Source organism: Tursiops truncatus, chromosome 12 (genome assembly GCF_011762595.2).
Source record: "Tursiops truncatus isolate mTurTru1 chromosome 12, mTurTru1.mat.Y, whole genome shotgun sequence".
NCBI classification, from domain to species: Eukaryota; Metazoa; Chordata; class Mammalia; order Artiodactyla; family Delphinidae; genus Tursiops; species Tursiops truncatus.
In genome coordinates this window covers 80,104,881-80,126,735 of record NC_047045.1, presented here as the reverse complement: position 1 = coordinate 80,126,735, position 21,855 = coordinate 80,104,881, and the positions used below count along the sequence as shown (strand labels likewise).

General features: G+C 43.1%; 1 protein-coding gene across 5 annotated transcripts in view; it reads right to left on the bottom strand.

Annotated features, from left to right (window-relative positions):
- Positions 1-4,566: 4,566 nt before the first annotated feature.
- SNX9 (sorting nexin 9) overlaps positions 4,567-21,855 on the bottom strand; it is a 93,801-nt gene continuing 76,512 nt past the window's right edge. For 2 of the 5 annotated variants that reach the window (XM_019951804.3, XM_019951803.3), the window contains 8 exons: positions 20,385-20,488; positions 18,837-18,940; positions 16,254-16,331; positions 13,273-13,349; positions 11,834-11,923; positions 9,856-9,970; positions 7,509-7,600; positions 4,567-6,197 (listed from right to left, as the gene is read on the bottom strand). In XM_019951804.3, the coding sequence (XP_019807363.1) occupies positions 6,150-6,197; positions 7,509-7,600; positions 9,856-9,970; positions 11,834-11,923; positions 13,273-13,349; positions 16,254-16,331; positions 18,837-18,940; positions 20,385-20,488 (708 nt within the window). In that variant the 3' untranslated portion in view covers positions 4,567-6,149. The other 3 variants (XR_002179752.3, XM_019951805.3, XM_019951807.3) reach the window with 3 other exon arrangements.

The window sequence follows — 21,855 nt, the reverse complement described above, 5'->3', positions numbered from 1 at the left end:
CAGATGGTTTAGGAAACTAGATCATTCTAACAGCTTAAAAAAAATTTTTTTTAGTAATGTCCAATACATTTTTATTCATTTTCCCAGTTTTATAGAAAAATAATTGACCCACATCACTGTATAAGTTTGACGTGTACAGCCTGATTTACACATATTATGAAATGATTATAATAGGTTCAGCTGACATCCATCATCTCATATGGACACGATAAAAAGAAAAGAAAAGGAAAAAACTTTCTCCTTGTGATGAGAACTCTCTGGATCTACTCTCTTTGACAGCCTTCTGGTATAGCATACAGCAGTGTTGGCTAGAGCCACCATGTGGTTCACTACATTGTTTTGAATTATAATACAAGATCATCGTTAAAAAACTCAGAAAAATGTAATCTTATATAAAGATCACTCATCGTCTTACCCCCAAAGAACCACTGGAGAAGCTCAGTCTCAGCCCATGTGCTGCTTCCTGGTTCAGGTTTTGCATTCTCGGCCTTAAAGCCTCTCTGGGCACGCTCTATTCCAGCACTACCCTGGGCACTCCTAGATTTTATTGATAATAGGTTTTTATCCTCATCCACATGCGTTTGTTGAGTGCCATCTCTGTGTCCTGAAAACACCTATCGGTCCCAAGGCAAATCACAGCTGCGTCTGCTTTAAAGCAGCGTCTCTCCGTTTGCGTACCGTTGACACTTGGGGTGGATAATTTTTCATGGGGGCTGTTCTGTGCATTGGAGGGTGTTCAGCAGTCGCTCTGGCTTCTACTCACCAGATGACAGTAAGTCCTCAGTAAATGTCCCCAGGAACTGCCAATGTCTCCTGAGGGCAATGTTACCTATGACTGAGAACCGATGCTCTCAGGACAAGTGGCAGGGCTATGTGTTCCCTCTGGGCCCAGGCACCTGGCCGTGGGCGGCCGCCATGTCCATGCTCACCACCACATGCCCCGACACTGTTTTATACCCAGAGAAGTGCAGGACTCTGGCTTTCTGGTGAACCAACATCATTTTCAGTTATGTCGGTGGCTTTTCTCTGGAATTGATGACTCACCACCAACCCCACCCCCTGGGTCTCCCCAACTTTGCTCCAGGCACCCCCTCTACAGGGCAGCTCCCAGACATGAGCCAGGTGAGAAGCCCTCAACCATTAAAAAAATCCCAAAACCAAAAACACCAGTGCTTCAAACTTAAAAGCAGTTGGTCGTGCATGGCCCAGGTTCCTGCTTCATGGTACACACATTTCTCTCTCTCCCCCCCTCAAAGAGTTCTGAAAATCCTACAAACTGATTTGCTTAATTGAACTTTATCACTTTTTTTTTTGGCTTAAGATACGGATGTGTATTCCCACCTAAAGACCTTTGAACTTAGTCTTGACTCAGAAGCTAAAAAATCTCACCCACTGTTGGCCTTTGAATTGTCAACAGCATTCACACAGCATGGGTACAGTTAAAATACTGTGTTATATATATGAAAGCTATGTAAGAGGGTAGATCTTAAAACTTCTCACCTCACACACGCACAAGTATAACTATGTGAGGCGATCGATGTGTTCACTAACCTTACTAAGCTTGGCAATCATTTGCAGATATACACACATATCAAATCATGACGTTGTACACCTTAAGCTCACACAAGGTTACATGTCAATTATAGCTCAATAAAGCTAGGGAAAAAATCTCCTTCTGCTTTGCTAAAACTGTAGTTTGTTCCCAACTGCACCAATTTACATTCCCACCAACAGTGGAGGAGGGTTCCCTTTTCTCCATACCTTCTCCAGCATTTGTTATTTGTAGACTTGTTAATGATGGCCATTTTGACCAGTGTGAGGTGATACCTCATTGTAGTTCTGATTTGCATTTCTCTAATAATTAGCGATGATGAACATCTTTTCATGTGCCTCTTGGCCATCTACATGTCTTCTTTGGAGAAATGTCTGTTTAGGTCTTTTGCCCATTTTTTGATTGGGTTTCTTATTCTTTGTTTTTAAAAATGTTTTACATTGGTGCAGCCACTATGGAAAACAGTATGGAGGTTCCTCAAAAAGCTAAAACTAGAGTTGCCATATGACCCAGCAATCCCACTCCTGGGCATGTATCTGGACAAAACTATAATTCAAAAAGATACATGCACTCCAGTGTTCACAGCAGCACTATTCACAATAGCTGAGACATGGAAACAACCTAAATGTCCACAGACACATGAACGGATAAAGAAGATGTGGTTTATATATACAATGGAATACTACTCAGCCATAAAAAAGAATGAAATAATGCCATTTGCAGCAACATGGATGGACCTGGAGATGATCATACTAAGTGAAGTCAGAAAAACAAATACCATATGATATCATTTATATGTGGAATCTAAAATATGACACAAATGAATTTATCTACAAAACAGAAACAGACTCACATAGAGAACAGACGTGTGGTTGCCAAGGGGGAGGTGGGTGCGGGAGGGATGGACTGGGGGTTTGGGGTTAGCAGATGCAAACTACTGTATATAAAATATACAGACAACAAGGTCCTACTGTACAGCACAGGGAACTATATTCAATATCCTGTGATAAACCATAATGGAAAAGAATATGAAAAAGAATGTATATATGTATAACTGAATCACTTTGCTGTACAGCAGAAATTAACACAACATTGTAAATCAACTATACTTCAATAAATTTTAAAAAAAAGTTTTCCTACAGAAGTAACTGCTGGGTCTGGGATTTGATTTTGTTCTATTTACAAGCAAATTAGTTAGTCTGTTGCTGTTTCATGGATGCCCGCAGAAGAATGAAACCCCTGAGTCGGAGACAATGGGTAATTCAATTTCCAGCGGCACAGCCGGCCGGGGAGCTTCAGCTCACAGGCTGGTTCTCCCCTTCCTGCCTTGCAAGTCCATCAGCGGCAACTAGGGGGCGCCTGAGGGACGCCTTCTTGTGGAAAGGAACCTGGAGCTTGGGAAACCCGCATTTTATAGCAAGCAGTAGGAACACCTGCTCTTCTTCCTAGACCTTTACCTCATCCACCAAGGCTGTTCGCTGCAAACAGTGCTGACCATCAGGCTAGGTGAAAAGCAGTGAGGACTCTGCGTTCTTGGCATAGCTGGCAAAGCCAGCTGGAGAGCAAGAGGACCTTGGGGAAGGAACTCAAATTCTTCTTACTTTCTTGGAGAAAAGGATTTTAAATCAAACAGGCTGAAAAAAATTAAGAAACACACATAGGAAAAAAGTACCTTCCTCCCTCATTATTGTCATTAGTTCCACTCAGCAATTACTCAGCCATAAACATAGTCACTCGAGTGCTTTTACTACTTTAAACAATGGACATTCATAGTTTGGATTCCCAACCTTTAAGACAGGATCTCGAGTCCCTCCACTGCGGATGTGGACAGGAGTGTGGGGAAAGGCAGAGTCTCCCGGGCACAGTCTTTCCACTCCTGCATGGCCACAAGAGAGTGAGCCTGGAACGTTGCCATACATGGAGATAAAGAGCCCTCAGAGCCTGGGCAAGCCTCTTTACTCAGGAATATCTCACCCTGTTCCGGGCTGGACGTGTGCTTCTTTGTTCTGCTTAATCGCCTGGCCAGTCCCACTGCTCCAGCTGTTCCCAGTGAGGAGGGTTGGAGTCCATCACCTGCTGCAGTAGAGGGGTGGGTACAGACCATCTCCCACTGGTCATGGGGACCAACGCTCATCACTGAGGCTGGTCTTACTCTGTCTCTTCTTTACATTCCATCCAGAGCCTGTGTGAGTTGTGTGTTTCTTGGTGACCTCAACACCTGCAAACCTTACAGGGGGTTGACGTCCTGGACCTGGTGCTTCTGGGGATGGGCAACCAGTGTCACACGATCGACAAGTGGACTGACCTTTTCCTCCACCATGCCTTTACCTCTCCTCTCCAGACATTTATCTACTAGTTTTACATTGTCAAGATTTATAAAAATTATAAATTATTCTATAATTAAAGCTCTTCTGTGATAGCTAAAGGCCCTGAAGGCTCAAGTTACACGAGGAAGTGGCCGAATGCCGTGGCCCCCGCTCCCGCAACACTGCCTTCTCCTCCCAGCCCGCACCTAAGGCCTCACGGGGAGCTCCCCGCGATGAGCGGCCGAGGAAGAGAAGACAGGCCTGGGCTCTGCCCGATGTGCAGACACCGCCCCCCCCAGTGGACAGCTGCAGAGCCACAGCCCCTCCCTGGACACCCCTGAAGGACAAGGTGACGGAATTTACACCACAGAATTAAGATATGGAGTATCAAGAGAAGTAAACCTCACGTAAAGAATGAATACACACACCCCGTAGGTGCTGTGTCTCTAGAGAACCCTAACACACTGGGCAGCAGTAAGCAGTGTTCTTACTGCTCTCCAGGTGACTGTGACATGCTTCCCAGGTTGATAACTCTGATTTAAGGAACTAGCATTATTAATTCATGTCAAGAGCAATAGGTTTTAGGGCAAAACTCATTGCATGCACTCTTTTCAGCAGCCAGCAACAAGAAACAATTATCAAAAAAAAAAAAAAAAATCACACGAAAACACCAAAAAGCGTTTTGAAAAAGTGCTTGAGAATTTACTGTACAGTTTTTTAACAATTTATTTATATGTTGGCTTCTACATGCTCTTACATTTGTGTAAAACATTTATACATATTCTTTACAATTTGTACATACATTAAATGGCTGTAACATAAACACTGTTCTATGAGATTTTATAAAAGAAAAATCAAGTAGGGAAAATTTCTTATAAAACATTAACAAAAAACCCGTGATATTGAAGAGCAAGAAGTTCTCATATTCCTGTTCATTTGTTTTCCTCTGGTATTTATTTTTTGGTTTCACTTTATTTGTGCTGGCCCAAAATTTCCATTTTCTATCATGTAACTATCAGGTCAGAAGAGTGAAAGCAGGTGGAGAGGATGCAGTAAGGCAGCTGTGCAGGACGCCGACATCTGCAGGAGTGAGACCGTGTCTGCGAGTGTCCAGAGTTAAAGCTGACGCTTTGCAAAGATCCTGTTTGGCTTTATGCCATTAAGGGAAGTATTAGTGATCAGGAAAATTCTGTCTGAAGTTTAGGGTACCGTCGGGAATAACATCGCTCTGTGCTTTTTCTCAAACGTAAAAGCTTGGGATGACCACACATTATGCGGGCTGCCGCCCTCCTCAGCCCCTAAACTCCTTCCATTTGGGGGGCCGGGAGAGGTCTGCTAACCTGTGCTTTATCTTTTCAGATAATTCCCACTGGCCCGCTAGTCTAAATCAGGTCAAGCGGCAAATCTCGCTTTCCCTGGCATGTTTCACGAGGTCTCACCGAACACCTCGAGACTTAAAAATGAGTGGAAAGCTCGGGAGGTACGTCTGCCCACAGGGCCGGCCCTCCCGGGTGCAGGGTCAGCACGGCCGCTCCCTCCCCGGGAGCAGAGGCAGAGGGCGTCCCCAGCTTTCTCGGTGAATTCTTCCAGCCTTACCGGGGCTCGGGAAGAAGCCTGAGGAGGGAGGCGCTCCTCCCAGCAGACGGCACTTTAGGGTAGTGGGCACAGGAGCTCTGATCCCGGGGTTCGGCCAAGCTTTGTCCTCTGAAGGGACACGTGCGTCACGGGCACATGAGGGGCCGCAGCCCCGGGAGCCCCTCTTTGCTTTCTCTCTCCAGGAAATGTAAGCACTTGAGTCATAAATATCTCAGCGAAAGGCATGTAGATCTTCCTAAATAGACAGGAATCCCAAAGGGCTGAAAAGAGTTATAAAAATATACAAACATATATATTTTTTACTCTGGCATATTTCCTATTTTTAAGAAAGCAATTAGTAATTATCTGACATTGGGTAAGAACTGGAAGGTCGTGGGTGACTCATCGATTACATTTTTATGTAAAATATCCTTGGGGAAACCCCTAATTTTCCATTCAAAATTCTGACAAACTTTAAGTACTTTCCCAAAATAGACAGTTTCCTTCCATTGGTTTAAATAATGGATGTGGAAGTGAACAAAAGACTATCCCTAAAGAACTGATGCATTTAGGCGCTTAAAGGAAATGCAGTTTTTTCCAACTCTATTTCTTTTTGGTTTTCTTTCTTTCTTTTTGGATGATGGAGGGAGAAAATTAAATTGCGTTGCCCCAAGTCAGAAGGAAGCACTTCGGCGTTTCTTCACGTTCGTTCTGTTCTACATCACCGGGAAGCGACCGAGGGCCTGCCTCAGCTTTTCCGCAATCTGGTGAAAAACAGAACAACTGTGAGACATCCCCCACCGTGACTTCACGGCACTCTATTATTTCCACGTCTTCTGAGTTAAACATGGCAAAAGTTTCAAATCCTTGAACTGGTCGATGCTCCTAGTCTCTCCAGCACCAACCCAGCCTCCGGGCAGTGAAGAGGCCTTCCTAAACCCCGGTCGCGGTGGTGCCCGGCTTGCAGGAAGCCCCGCTCCTTGCTTCCCACAGCGCAGCTGCTGCCACGCTGTGCAGCATCGTTCCTAGACCATCCGCCTGTCCTCCAGGGATCCGGGGGATCCGGTCTCCGTGCTGGCCCAGACTCCCCTGCCCTCGCGGACACCTGTGAACTCCTGAGACTCGGCGGACGAGCGGCTCCCCACGGGGCCCAGCTGCTGCTACACAGTGTGGAGACAGGATGCGCCTTCAGCTCGTCTCTGAAACCAACTGTTTCCAACACGCAGTGGACAATATGCACAGAGCACATCAGCCACAGCTCTCTTCCAAGAATGACTGTTGGAGAGACACGTGCGGCAGTGTCCACCCAAAGATAAGATGACGCGTGCATGGATGTGGGCCTGGGGCTTGCCTATCATTATCCCTGAACATACATGAGATGACACCATGGAAACAGTGGAAAACTTAGTAAGAAACATGGCAGCCAACACACGGTCACTGTGTAAGTTACAGAACTTGTCTTCGATGTCTGAGTTTCCATTTATTCAATACATGCCAGATCTCTGTTTTCTGTACACTCTGGTAAATAACAGAATTGCTATGCTGAGGCACAAAAGTTAACATTTTCATTACTGGTTCCTGAGTGAAAATATCTATGGTTTCACCCTCCCTCTCGTTTTCGTCTTCTTTCTGAGATCCCTCTGGTACACTGCGAAAACCTCACTCACAAACAAAGCCAGTCTGTGCTGTCCTGCAATGGTGCCAGGCTCCTTCCCCAGCTGAGAGCCGGCAGGGACGGCAGGGTGACCTCATCTCATTCACAGTGTTCCCTGTGCACAGAGGGGCTGGAGGGAGGGAAAGGGACCACACAATAAGGGCTTCTTGGGGCCTCACAACCAGCATCCAATAATCTTCTTCTTAAAAAAATAAACCCCCTTTTAACCCAGTGTTATTCAAAGGAAAAGGTGGATTTGATTAAAAGAGATTGGAAAAACCCCTGCCCAATATTTAGCCACCTTTGGTTTATTACTTAGGGTTAAAAAATACAAGCAGATTAACTTCATAGGGTCAACGTACGTGAGCAGGAACCCTGCCTTCCCCGTGTGCACAGAGGCCTGGGAGCAGGGCCGACTCACCGTCTCGTAGAACTGCACCTGCTGCTCCAGGTACAGGCGGATGACGCTGTTGTAGTCATAGATCCGGTTACTGTGGAAGTGATTCATCTCAGCTACAACCAAAACCAAGACAACAGTCAGTGCCCCCCGGACTTCAAACGGCCACAACTGGTGTCTCTGCTTGGTTATGATTAATCATCAACCGATTTAATCCGGTTGGCCCGTGACAGTTCCTGACAAAATGCTAGAAAGAGCCTAGAAAAACAATTTGAACAGTTAATGGCAAACAATGCTTTTCAGTAGATGGACAATTACTGTTGATTGGCACGTTAATAAAATCCTATAAGGCCCAATATAGATAATCACCCAAATGGCAACTCCTGTTTGAGCAGGAAACCGACTTGGTCTCACCGTCTACAGGTGGCTGCAGCTCAGAACGTCAAGTCTGTTTACAGTGGACCTAGCGAGGCGCCCGCTGGCTGCCATGTCCCCTCCTGCACAGAGACTGCCCAGGCAGGTCTCCTGAGGGACTCTGAAAACCTGGGCAGAGGAGTGAGACGTGAGCAAGGCCCTCTTCAGAGTGGAGCCTGGTGCCGCTGAGCACCAGGGCTGCCAGAACTCAGGCTCTCTCCAGGCAGAGGGTCACACGCCCATCCTTCCTGTTTGCTGAATGTACCGATTCAGCAAATGAATCCCGTCTCTAACTTTGCCTCTCAGCACCCTCACCCCATCACCAACTCTGGAGACGCCTCCTTATCAGGGCTTCCCTTACTTATACTCCACACCTACAAAGCCAACTGCCTGCATAAATTCCTACAAAAAGCTCACTGTTCTGAGTTTTATGTTGTTACAAAAGTTGTACAAAGCCTCTCGTTTATTTATTTGGATAACCCCAAACACAAGTTCAAAACCAACTGCCCCGTTCAAAACCCTTCAAAGCCCAAAGCTTCAGTCAGGCTTCCCTGTTTACTTCTGGACGCCTTTCACACATTCTTCCCTTCTCCCACACCTTCCCTAGTCCCGAAGGATGTCCTTTAGAAAAGCCCGCAAATACCCTTCATTCTCTCCCCTAGCACCTCATCTTCTTCGGGTTCTCAAAATCTCAGACAGCAGGAGTCAGGTCTCTGGTCGGGCTGTCTGACTAACGTCAGCCCCTGATTTGCACACGCCCTCCCCCACTCACTAGCAAACCCTCTCCCTTGAGCAGTGCTTTTTTGTTTGTTTCATTTTTCCATCAAAACCTTTTTTTTTTTTTGCTGTACGCGGGCCTCTCACTGTTGTGGCCTCTCCCGTTGCGGAGCACAGGCTCCAGACGCACAGGCTCGGCGGCCATGGCTCACGAGCCCAGCCGCTCCGCAGCATGTGGGATCTTCCCGGACCAGGGTACGAACCCGTGTCCCCTGCATCGGCAGGCGGACTCTCAACCACTGCGCCACCAGGGAAGCCCCCATCAAAACCTTTTAATGGCTTCTTAATGCCCACAGCAAGTCTAGACTCTTCCGCCTGGCTTTCGAGGCCCTCCACAATCACCAGAATTTTTCCCCTAATACTCTCCAAGTGTGTTTCATTCCCAAAGGCCAATGACCTAATCTGGTACCATTATTTTGTGTGCTTTTGTTCACACTGGAACATCCTTCCCCTTCCTCCTTTGCCCATGTATGTTCTATCCATCCACCAAAAGAGGAAAAATCCATTCACTGCTCCTATCTGCTGGAAAACACTCAAAACATTAATATTTTCTCTTTATTTACAGTCAAACTATGCCAAAAATGCTATGTTCAAACTCCCTTCACATTCTATGGTCTCAGGAGGTTACATGCTGCTGAAAGCTGAACGCTGGAATCTAATCTGGATAGGGGCTGATATTAAAGGTTATGAAAGGAATCTTCAAGGTCTCCAAGAAATAATAAAAATGTACAGGTTTAATCAAGCTGTCATTCATAGTTATGTCACGTAAATGCATGAAAAAGTAAATAAATATTACAGCTTTTCATTAACACTGGGATCCTGCAAACAACAGGCTTATGAAGATATTTTAAATCAGTTCTTATTAATTTTTTTTTGCGGTACGCGGGCCTTTCACTGCTGTGGCCTCTCCCGTTGCGGAGCACAGGCTCCGGACGCGCAGGCCCAGCGGCCATGGCTCACGGGCCCAGCTGCTCCGCAGCATGTGGGATCCTCCCGGACTGGGGTATGAACCCGTGTCCCCTGCATCGGCAGGCGGACTCTCAACCACTGCGCCACCAGGGAAGCCCAGTTCTTATTAATTTAACTGCTGTTCACATTTGAGTTTCTCTCCAGCAAGGAAGATAGAAAATTTGCTGAGGAAAAAACCTCCACTAGTTAGCCACAGACCTTTCCTTCTTACCTTGCAAAGCATAAGACATTGTCCCAACACGCTTCACCATGTTCTGTTTGTCCTGTGGGGTGATCTTACTGGTTGCAACGAGTTTATCACTTTCTTTCACTTTTTCTATTGCTCCCTGTGAAATACAAAATGCAGTGGTATCAATAAAACAAATCTAAAAAGATCAATTATTAGTTTAAAATATAACAAAGCTAACATATTCTATAACTGACTTGCTACTGAATAGGAAAATGTCCCCACAAAATAAGAACATAAGGTAAGCATCTACATGTAACTTCCTATAAGTCACTTGGAGACAAAAATGTTGCTATTCTTGCAAAATATAACTTAGCTGAAAGCTACAATTTTATGCTACCACACAGCAGAAAACTAAACAGCGCTCTCTTCTGTAATACGTATAAGCCACTGCCATGATACGAGTAGTACATGATGGGAAAACAGGCACTAGGTTCAGGAAGTCATCCGATCCAGGTGAGTCTAGCATAGGCACTGGGGCACTGTGTCTCTGTTACAAAGTAGAATACTTCATAAGCTGGTGCCTAAGTGGGCTGATCATAAGCTTTACTGTGATTTCTGTAAGAGGCACTGAACTAATTTTAAATTAATACTTAGACGGAAACAAGTGTAAAAGTTGCCGAACATTTCCCACGCCCGTCTCAGCGCACTGCTTGCTGGCACTGTCTGGAGAGTATTAGCCAGGCTCCCCGCCTAGAATTCGGATGGCAGGTGCAAACTCCTACAACATGCTAACTGTTCTCAGATGTTTCCTGAGATTTTCATTTTCATTTTATTTATTTTATCCCCCTTTCCCCCCGCCGCCAGTTTTACTGCAGTATAATTGACAAATAACATTGTATTAGTTTAAGATGTACAGCATCATGAATTTGATACATATTTATAATGCAAAACGATTACTATGGTAAGTATGTTAACATCCATCACCCCACTGAGTCACAAACTTTTTTTTTCTTGTGATGAGAATTTTTAAGATCTACTTTCCCTGCAACTCCACTTCTGGGTATATATCCAAAGAAAACAAAATCACTATCTCAAAGAGATATCTTGCACTCCCATGGTCATGGCAGCATTACTCACAATAGCCAAGATATGGGAACAACCTAAGTGTCCGTTGATGAATCAGTGGATAAAGAAGATGTTCTGAGTTCTATACTAAGCTATTTGAAGTTGCATAAAGCTTACTTACCTATGCTACCCCTTCATGATACTTCAATTATAAAGCCAAATGCTAAAATGCCCACTTGCCAGGACTGTTAGGATCACAGACCAGGCCTTTGTAGAGAATCTCTTAATAAACCCAAGTATATCACAATACTCTAGAGTACTACAGTTGATAAAATACCCACAGTAATGAACTAGTACACAGATTTTGAAAGAGAGAGAAAAATGAACAAGAATCAAAATCTGAGGACACCCCAAACCAATCTTTTATTTAGTTTTAGAAAACCTTTATGATGGGAATTATATAGTTTCCTTTTTATTAATATAAACATGTAAAATTGATATTGACCGTTTTGATTTTAATTGGGAGACCCTTCGTCAGGCTCGGGGACAGAACAACTTACTTCATCTGGACAGGAAAGGACCTTTGAGGACCTGCCCACCCAGCACACAGGGTCTCACTGATGAGGGGAAGTACCACTCTTGACAATGACTTGAATACCAAACACCACGATGATTATGCTTGATACCTGACCTAAGTATATCCATAAAGGAATATTTATCATACTTTAGGTTCTCTCAAAATAATCTTTTTACGGAATAAGAGAAACTAAAAAACTATCCATGTATCTAAACATGTTAGGACCTCACTATTTATAAACACTTCAAGCCGTTCCAGCTGGTTCAGAGACCAGCTCCTGACTGGGGGGCACTGAAGGGTCAGCCTCAGGCAGGTGGCGGTGCGCCTGGGTTCTGATTCACCCGGGATGTCATCTGTGAACTTCTATGATCAAGTTACCTTGTGAGCGCCAATAATGTCAGGGAAGCAGCCAAGGAAACCTTTATATTCATGATTACATTCCATCAGGAAATGGAGATCTTTCTTTGGCTGTAACAAGACACAGACTGGTTATTATTGGCGGAGGAATTCAGACAATCAAGGAAGAGAAAACTGTTATATCTGAGGACTGTATCAGCCAAATCCACCAGGCACTACATTAAGTTACTGAGTGTCAAGCATTCAGCTTAGTTTTCCTATAAGAAAATAATCCCCAAGAACTATACTCTCATCATAGGTTGTGAAGAAAATGATAAAACAGAAAATTTTTAGGTTGCTTGGTAAAATTAGCTATTTTGAGGTGGCCCAAAATACAACACTGTGAGACAAAAAAAAAAACTGGTTAATACTGTACGTTTACATACGAGCAAATAAGACCTTATATAGTTTAATGTCTAAATTTTAGCAGAGAATAAAGATAATTATTAAAGGGCTTCCCAGGTGGCGCAGTGGTTGAGAGTCCGCCTGCCGATGCAGGGGACACGGGTTCGTGCCCCGGTGCGGGATGATCCCACATGCTGCGGAGCAGCTGGGCCCGTGAGCCATGGCCACTGAGCCTGCACGTCCGGAGCCTGTGCTCCACAACGGGAGAGGCCACAGCAGTGAGAGGACCACGTACCGCAAAAAAAAAAAAAAAATAAATAATAATAATAATTATTAAAAATGTGGTAACCATTAAAAGTGGCAACTTTAAATTTTTCTAGATTTAATTTTTAATAGTTATGGTATGCACAATTCTAAAAATGTATCTTTTTTTTTTTTTAACAAGTATCAGGAGAGTAGTTAATGACCACATGAATGTACGTGCATACAAACATATATTTCAAGTCATCATCTGAAAAAAAGGTTTTTAAATTTAGGGATTTGAAACAACTTGGATGGTTATTCCCCTTAAGGAAACTTATTATCGGTTATCGATGAACATAATTGAAATCAGGCTATTAAAAGCTCCAATGAAAGCCATGTGTCTATAACAAAAACCTGCTCCATACCGGGAACCGCACCAGGGGCTTTCTCTTTATTAGCTCTTGGATCCTGAGATCCTTTCCAGGTAGGTGCTACCATCGCCGTTTACCAGACCAGGAAACCAAGGCTCAGCCAGGCTGGGCAAGAGTCCCAACAGGGACTTGAGCAAAGCTTTCCTGTATGTTTTAATCCCCTCATGGCTGAGAACGGATTCAAACCATCAACACTGGAAGGTATTTAGGTTTCATGATGATGAATTTATCCATCACTTTAGCTTGGCCTAAGAAATACTATTACCCAATGTAATCAACAAAGATACACAGGGATAGAAGAGAATAGCCATTTGGAAACTTTGCCTTAAAACAGGTTTTAAATTAAATATGTGGATGAGGTAGCATAAAGTCTTAATTGGAATTGTGGGGTTATGTCAATACCTGTTCTGCCACAAGACTGGCAATTTCTTCGTAAGTCTTTCCTGCTTCTGTTATTGCGTCATTGAGATCTGTTTCACCTGAAAATCATTACAGTTATATGAGTGGTTATAACTTATATTTCCTTTTCATTTATTTTATTTTAAAAATTTATTATGGAAAACTTCAAACTTTTAAAATCTACAGAATAGTATAACGAGCCCCCATTTACCCATCACCCGACGTCCCAATTAACGGCTCACGGCCAAGCTTTTAGTCTCCTCCCTACCTCTCCCTTTCACTGGTCATTTAACACTTCATCCATACATTTTACCTAAAAGATAAGGACTCTTTAAAAAATAAGGACAGGGCTTCCCTGATGGCGCAGTGGTTGAGCATCCGCCTGCCGACGCAGGGGACGTGGCTTCGTGCCCCGGTCCGGGAAGATCCCACATGCCGCGGAGCGGCTGGGCCCGTGAGCCATGGCCGCTGAGCCTGCGCGTCCGTAGCCTGTGCTCCGCAACGGGGAGAGGCCACAACGAGGAGAGGCCACAACAGTGAGAGGCCCGCGTACCACAAAAAAATAAAAAATAAAAAAAAATAAGGACGATACCAACCTCACACCTAAGAAAAGAAAATTGTTCCTGGTATAAACTGTCCAGCCAGTGTGTAGCTGCTTGGTATCTCCAATCAAGTTAGCTGCTTGAATCAAGATGCAAAGACAGCCCACATGGCATAGAGCTGATGTGTTTCCTACATAAGTTCTTTCTCCTCCATCCTTTTTTCTTGCAAATTTCTTTTTGGGAGGTGTATAAGCCAGGTCGTGTACCTTGGTACCACAGTCTGGGTTTTGCTGACTGAGTCTCGGTGGTGATAACACAATCCTCTGCTCCCTGTATTGCCTAGCTCTTTTATTTTGGTACAGGTCTGCAAACTGGTGCTATTCTACTTCTATCACTCCTTCTTTATTAGTTGAAATACTTCTACAGAGAGAAACTTCCCTTTATCAACTTTTTGGTTACCTTCAGGTATAGCAATAGGAAGAGCAGGTTAAATGCTTTTTCCTCTCTACAGTTTTCAGAATAGTAAGTTGATTCTCTCCTATCCTCCAAATGTAACTGAGATTAGCATTTTAAAAAAGTATCATTGCAAAGTCTGAATTTAAACATATTTCATATGCTACATTCCACAGCAGTTATTATTTTCACTAATGCTCAAATTTTCTCTTCATTGGACAGCGGAAGGCTCTTCAAACTGACATCTGAGTTCTGCTAGGAGCTCTCGTTTATTTCAGGGGAACATAATGTTTAGAAACCGCCATGTGGGTGGTGCTAGGGGTGCTTCCTGTTACTGGATTGGATAATTGTTTCTAAGCCTTTCCAGTGAACACAGCCAAGCGTGTATCTGTTAATCCCAAAGTCCTAATTAGTCCCCTCACCTCTCCCCTTTGGTAACCGTAAGTTTGATTTCTATGTGTGTGAGTCTGTTTCTGTTTTGTGAATAAGTTCGTTTGTATTGCTTTTTTAGATTCCACATATAAGTGATATCATATGATGTTTGTCTTTGTCTGTCTGACTTACTTAGTATGATCATCTCTAGGCCCATCCATGTGGCTGCAAATGGCATTATTTCATTCTTTTTTATGGCTGAGTAATATTCCATTGTATATATGTACCACATCTTCTTTATCCATTCATCTGTCGATGGACACTTAGGTTGTTTCCATGACCTGGCTATTGTAAACAGTGCTGCTATGAACACTGCTGCTATGAACACTGGGGTACATGTATCTTTTTGAACTAGAATTTTCGTCTTTTCTGGATATATGCCCAGGAGTGGGATTGCTGGATCATATGGTAACTCTATTTTTAGTTTTTTAAGGAACCTCCATACTGTTCTCCATAGTGGCTGCACCAATTTACATTCCCACCAACAGTGCAAGAGGGTTCCCTTTTCTCCACACCCTCTCCAGCATTTATTATTTGTAGACTTTTTGATGATGGCCATTCTGACTGGTGTGAAGTGATACCTCATTGTAGTTTTGATTTGCATTTCTCTAATTAGTGATGTTGAACATCTTTTCATGTGCCTGTTGGCCACAAGATATGCTTATCTTTCCAGGCCTGGGGTTCCTCATCTTGAAAATGAGGGACCAGGCTAACGAATCCTCTAAACTCCCACCCAGACTAAAAGTTCTGATAATAAGACACAGTTCAGCCAGGCCAACAAGAAATATTCATATATGGGAGCCCCAGATCTTACATTTTGGTTAGAGGCCAATTTCTTCTTCCTGAAAATACTCAGACACTGACCTCCAAAGACATGCCTTCTCTGGGTATCAGGATAAACACTACGGTGAAAATACTAAGTCTATCATTTCTGTAAGTGATAGGATGCCCTCAAATTGAATAGGTGTCACTCACCTGGCAAATACTTTTACTTCCTATCTGCTCCCAGGCCAAATTAAGAAAACATAAACCAAAATATAAAAGAAAACAGCTAACTTCTTCTCGTAAGTGTTGTCAATGGAAATGCACAATGAACTCAAAATACCACAAGTAAGACATATGATATGGGATAAGTTGAAAGCAATTATGAGTTATGGAGAGACATAAAGCAACATGAACTTGCTACTCAGTAAAAATTTTTCCTCCAAATACCTTGATAAGATCTGGCTTTTGACAGTCAGACTTGACTTCAGAGTTTGGCAGAGAGACGAAGCAAGGGCAGAGTGTCACATACCATAGTGGCCTGTTTTACTAAAACACAAGAGCTATCTGAGCCCAAGAAAGGCAAAGAAGCTAGTAAGAAAAAACAAATTATCACAACCCACCACTTTTCTCAAAAGTAGTAAGGTGAGGTTGCAAAAGTCCTCAGTGGAGCAGATGAAACTTCATTGACGAGGGTGCTTAACTGCAGTTACTGTTTGTTTACAAGAGCCTGAGGAGGGCAGTCTTTGTGGATAAGACACTCAAGGCCCCAAGAATAAATAAATAAAGATGTACCTTGATAACCACTAGAGCTGAAGACTGTTGCTAAACTCTGTAAGGCCTTGCCTATCTTCTGATATTCCTTGGGTAATGCTGAAAGAGAAAAAGGAATAAATCATTAACTAGTCCTCTGAGCAAAATGAAATGGATCCAATTATTTTCTAAAAGTACTATTACAATAAAAGAAATTTGAAACGATTCAAAATAGTCCATATTCTTAATAAAATATTGATGTAAAATGATTGTTTTTAAAAATTAATGATTGTTTCTTCAATTAATGGTTTTAGTTTTAAATTAATCAATTGTTCAATTAATGGCGGACACTATTATTATGAACACCACCACCACCCACATTCTCATTCACTGAATGAACTCAAAGTGCACCAGGAGCTCACTTAGAAGATGACGTCTAGGTTTGAGTCCTTTCACGTATACCACCCCAGCTTGATCGTCACCAACAACCTCCTCTACCAACGCAGGTACACCATCTTCATTTCACGGGTTAGGAGAATAAGGGTCATATGGCTAAATGGTGCATCCGGCACTTGTGATTCCTAATCCATTGCTTTTCCCACTCTGCTATGTACGTATGAATGATTATTTGCAAAACAAAAACAAAACTGAAAGCAATGGGGTGTGCAGAAAAAGGCAGTGGCACCTCCCAGGATCAGGGAGGAGGGATTTTAGTTTTCCCATCTGTATAATAATAAGATTAACTAAATCATCTCTAAGGCTCCTTCTAGTGCTAAAATTCTAGGCTTCTGGGATCACTTTGGAGAACTTCCTAGAGAAGAGTCTCGTATCTTAGGCTACCTTTTTTGCATCTATACATAGTCCCCTGAAACACATCTGCTGCCTTTCAAAAGAAACCATTACTTTCATTTGAAGATAGTGTTATATTAATAAAGAAAAATGATTCAAATGTTTCTTTAAAAGAATCTAGGCCAGAGAAACTTGACATATAGTCTATAAGCTGTAATAATCAGGAAACACAAATTCAAACTATATTAGCTTAATTTTAATAAATTGTTCACCCTTTTGTAACTCAGTTTTTGCCTCTATACCAGGGGTTAAAAAATACTTGTCATGTGCTTCACCATGTGTGTGCTGGAGTTCTTCTTCACCAGAGTGTGTGCTAGATTTCTCACTTCACAGATCAGGAATTTTAAAAAATTCTTTTGTGAGGAAAAAGAAATTATGCCTGCATCAAATTCTAAACAAAATACTTCAACCCCCTTTCCCCGCAAAAGAGAGCAGCCTAGAGTTACTACTATTTCATAAATTTGGCCCATGGATTTTACAGGACATGGAGCTGACCAGATGTTAGACATAAGGGATTTGATTCTTTAAAAGAAGCCATAATCCCAGACTTTTTGTGATCTCCTTAAAAAAATCTTATTGTAATATTTGCACTCACTTAAATTTTTCTTAAAAACAGGGCAACACATTGTAAAGCAATTATACTCCAATAAAGATGTTTAAAAAAAAAAGGGAAACAGCTGAGTTTACAGTTAAAATTATTTTAAAAATTAAATTACTTCATTTACGTTTTAGAGAAGTGTCACTCCCCTTTTTGCCCATGAGTTATTCCCTGTGACCAAAGGCTTGAAACGGATTTTGTTTTCTGCTGTTGCGTTTGTCTATGTTATGTTTTCAGGCTCAGTTCTGTTTTTAGTACTTCTCTGCCTTGGGAAAGGAGCGACTGTTATTACTCCTGGTGTCTGTCCCTCAAGCGTGAACAGCTGGTACACGACAGATGCTTCTGTTGATATAAAATGTCATGTGAGTGGTGGGGGGCCATTCAGTGTAAGGCCTGGCTTTACCCTCCAAAGGGCCAGACAGGAAATATTTTAGGCTTTGCCAGGTGGCAGGTTTCTGGTGAAAGTACTCAACTCAGCCACCCTCAACATGACAGTAGCCAAGGCCTGATCCCCACAGCTGGACACCTGACTGTGTGTGCTTCTCTCCCGGCCTATCTGACGCCAGGGCGGCGTGGGTTTGGGGAATACAGAAAACCAGTTCAGCAGAATGACGGTCTGCAAACAAAGGGAAGGGAGGGAGGACAGGAAGTTCTTGAGGATGTGGAACAGCAGGCAGAAAGCAAGGTGACAGCGCCACTTTCTTCTCAGTAGTGTGCGAGTCTGACCCATGTACGCACTTTCTGCTATCACCTACCACTGGTTTTGCCTAAAAATTAGAGCTTTAGTCAAATATACAACTTACTAACATTCATCCATCTTACCAAACGGATGAATATTAAAAACTAAAATCATGAGATTAAAAATAACCACAGGCACTTTCTAAACATGCAGAAAAGATTAATCTTCCACAGACGACAAACCCCAAATAACTGGAAATATTTAAGTGAACATGGTGTTTTCCACAGGAGCTCTTGAACTGGCTTTGTTTGAGCCAGTTTTCTGTCGTTTAACGAGGGCTGAGAAGTGAGGTTCCTCCAAGAGCTGTGGGTATGGCGTGGCTCTGGCTCACTAAGCGCACTTCTGTTTGAGGTGGTCAGCTTCCCCAGGGTGACAAAGGCCGTGGCGGAGGCCGCACCCCCACCTACAGAAGCCAGCCGCGGCCCAGGGTGGCACTTACGTCCCGTGCACCGCTTCCAGTGCTCCTGCCCCACGGTTAGCAGCTCCTTCACGCCATCATCCATGGCTTTGGTGAATTTACCGACAGCATCACACTTCTGTTCTCTGTGGGGCAAAAACATGAGGAGATGGGTCCTTGACTTCACTATCAAACATCCAAACAGTATGAGGTGTAAGGAGAAAAGTCCATGTGGTCAGGGGAGTTCACACCAAATGTGACCACAGGTACTTGCTTCTTGCTTTATAACAACTGCACTTTAACTAAATTAGTCTTAAAAACAGGCTGGGGCTTCCCTGGTGGCGCAGTGGTTGAGAGTCCGCCTGCCGATGCAGGGGATGCGGGTTCGTGCCCCGGTCTGGGAAGATCCCACATGCCGCGGAGCGGCTGGGCCCGTGAGCCATGGCCGCTGAGCCTGCGTGTCCGGAGCCTGTGCTCCGCAACGGGAGAGGCCACAACAGTGAGAGCCCGCGTACCGCAAAAACAAACAAACAAACAAAAAAAACCAGGCTGGATTCGGTTTTTAAAGAACTACTTCAAAATCTGCCATTTATATTTTAACTCTGCTTCCTTCCCCCTTCAATTCCTTGTGAATTTTAACTAAAATTATTCTAAAGTAAATAAAATCTTCATTTCTTGAATATCTTTCTTAGTGAAATTCAATCACTGCAGGTACCACTGAATCTATAAAAACATAGTACAGGTTGCTAATGGTAGTTGTCCATTCATTCCAACAAGTAGTTTAATGAGTCAGAGAAAATACCCCAGATGCATAGCATCTAAGTGATACTGAACATACCAGCTACTTAAGGATGTAAAAAGTTTTCACCAACTTGAAAAAATCATCACAATATACTTTTAAATGAAAAAAGCAGATTATAAAAGAGAATGCATAGTGTGAGGTCACTTTCGTTTAAACAAACAATTTTTCCTTCAGATACAAATGAACAGAGGAAGGTGTGGAAGACCACAGACCTAGGCCAACATATTAGCATTGATTTTTCTCTCTGGGTAGTTATAAGACTATCTATATATTTGGTAACACATAAGCAATGATTTTACATTAAGAAAAAAGCTTCTTAAAATTTAAAAAAAAAGCCTAAGATTTCTTATTAGTTTTTACGCAGCAAAGGAACTACTCCAGATTTTCAACCAAGCCTACATTAAAAAGAAGATGACAAGATTAAAAACAGGATAGGAAAAAACCAGAAAAATCAGGTTTGGGATTGCCCCCTTCAAGGAGATGTTCAGAGAGATTTCTGTCTCGTGGACCATTCTGTGGGTGCCACCCTGTCTCATCATACTTTATTGGAAATAACTCCTAACCACAATGTCAACTATGAAATCACTGACTTCAAGGTAAAAGGGAAGCAGACTTTAACTGATGTTATGGTTAGAGAGACAGTGTTTCATGAACAAACGATGCTCTCCTGTCATCTGACTACAAGCCCCACTCATTTTACACACTCTAGTCTGACGACTGGCCGAGACCTGTAAGCAAAGGAGGCGGACTCAGTTTGGGGAGAAGGGAAGTTTGGCAGCATCTCTTACATTTCTACTAAGTCCAGGTCAGGTGCCTCTGGCTCCATGGTGGAAAATATCATAACTCCCACCAGCTCATCTTTCTCAGCCTTCCTTTTCCCGGTTTTCCATTCCTGTAAATAGGAACATTATAATGTTAGAGTGGAGAGCAGAGCCACACTGGTCTTTCAAACTTCCCTCCTAGAATCGGCTCACTGTCATCTTTATCCTTCTAACTTTCAGGAAGCAGCGCCCACACCACCTCCCTCTGCAAACGCGCCAGGCACCTATACATCTCCAACGTCATCTCATACGTAAACAAGTGTCACTGCACAGAACGGTCCTTATGAACCCAAGTCCTTCCAGAGTGAGGTGACCCAGCACCTTTCCTTTCCCAAGCCCCACCCATATAAACACATCCACGAATGCGACGAAGTGCCTCAAGTTTTTAGGTTGTTTTTTAAAAAAGATTAAAGCTTTTCTATAATATAAGATAGGAACCAATATTATAAACTATTAAAAAATTATTGCAAGTTACACACACACACTAAAGTACCCAAAGCAGAAATACGCACTGCAACGAATTCTCACAAAGTGAATTCCTGTGTAACTACCGCCAAAGCCAAGAAAGAGAAAAGAGCTAGCATCTCCGAAGCCCCTGTCCTGTCCCTTCCCAATCACTACCCCTTCCGTCCCCTACGAGGGTGACCATGATCCACTCCTTTCTGGTTATCATTTCCTCACTTTATAGAGTTTCACCATCTGAGCCCCTACACCATGGTTTTGCTAGTTTTATTAACTAGCTAAGACGCTACCTAAGCATTCTTTTGTGTCTGGCCTCTTTTGCTCAGCCTACGCTGAGAAGCTACGTTCACACTGTTGTTACACTGTAGTTCATTCATTTCACTGCTGTATAATATTCCATCGAATGACTGTTCCCCGATTTATTTACCCCATTCTACTACTGGTAGCCACCCCCACTCCTGGCCAAGTTACGGATGAAGCTACTGTGTACGTGTCTCCTGGTGCATGTGTGCATGCGTTTCTGTAGGCATTTACCCAGGAGTGGAAAGTTGTTCAAGTTTAAATAGATAATGCCAAACTGTTTTCCAAGCTTGTCTCATCAGCTTCCACACCCACCGGCAGTGTACGTGAGTCCCAGAAACTCCTCATCTCACGAAGAAGACAATTGGTACAGTCAGTCTTTCTAATTTTAGCCTTCTGGCAAGTGTATTCACTGTGGTTTTAATTTGCATTTCTTATTACTCATGAGATAGGTACTTTTCTATACATTTATTGGTGATTCAGATTCTTTTGTGAGGTACGTTACCAAATCCCCTATTTTTCTACTGGTGTACCTTTCTTATCAGTTTGTATGGGTTTGCCCATCTTCTAAAATCCAGCCCTTTGCTCGTTATACGTGTTCATATCTTTGACTTGTTTTTCTTTTTTAATGACTTACTGTGATAAACAGAAGTTCCTAATTTTAATGTAGTCTAAT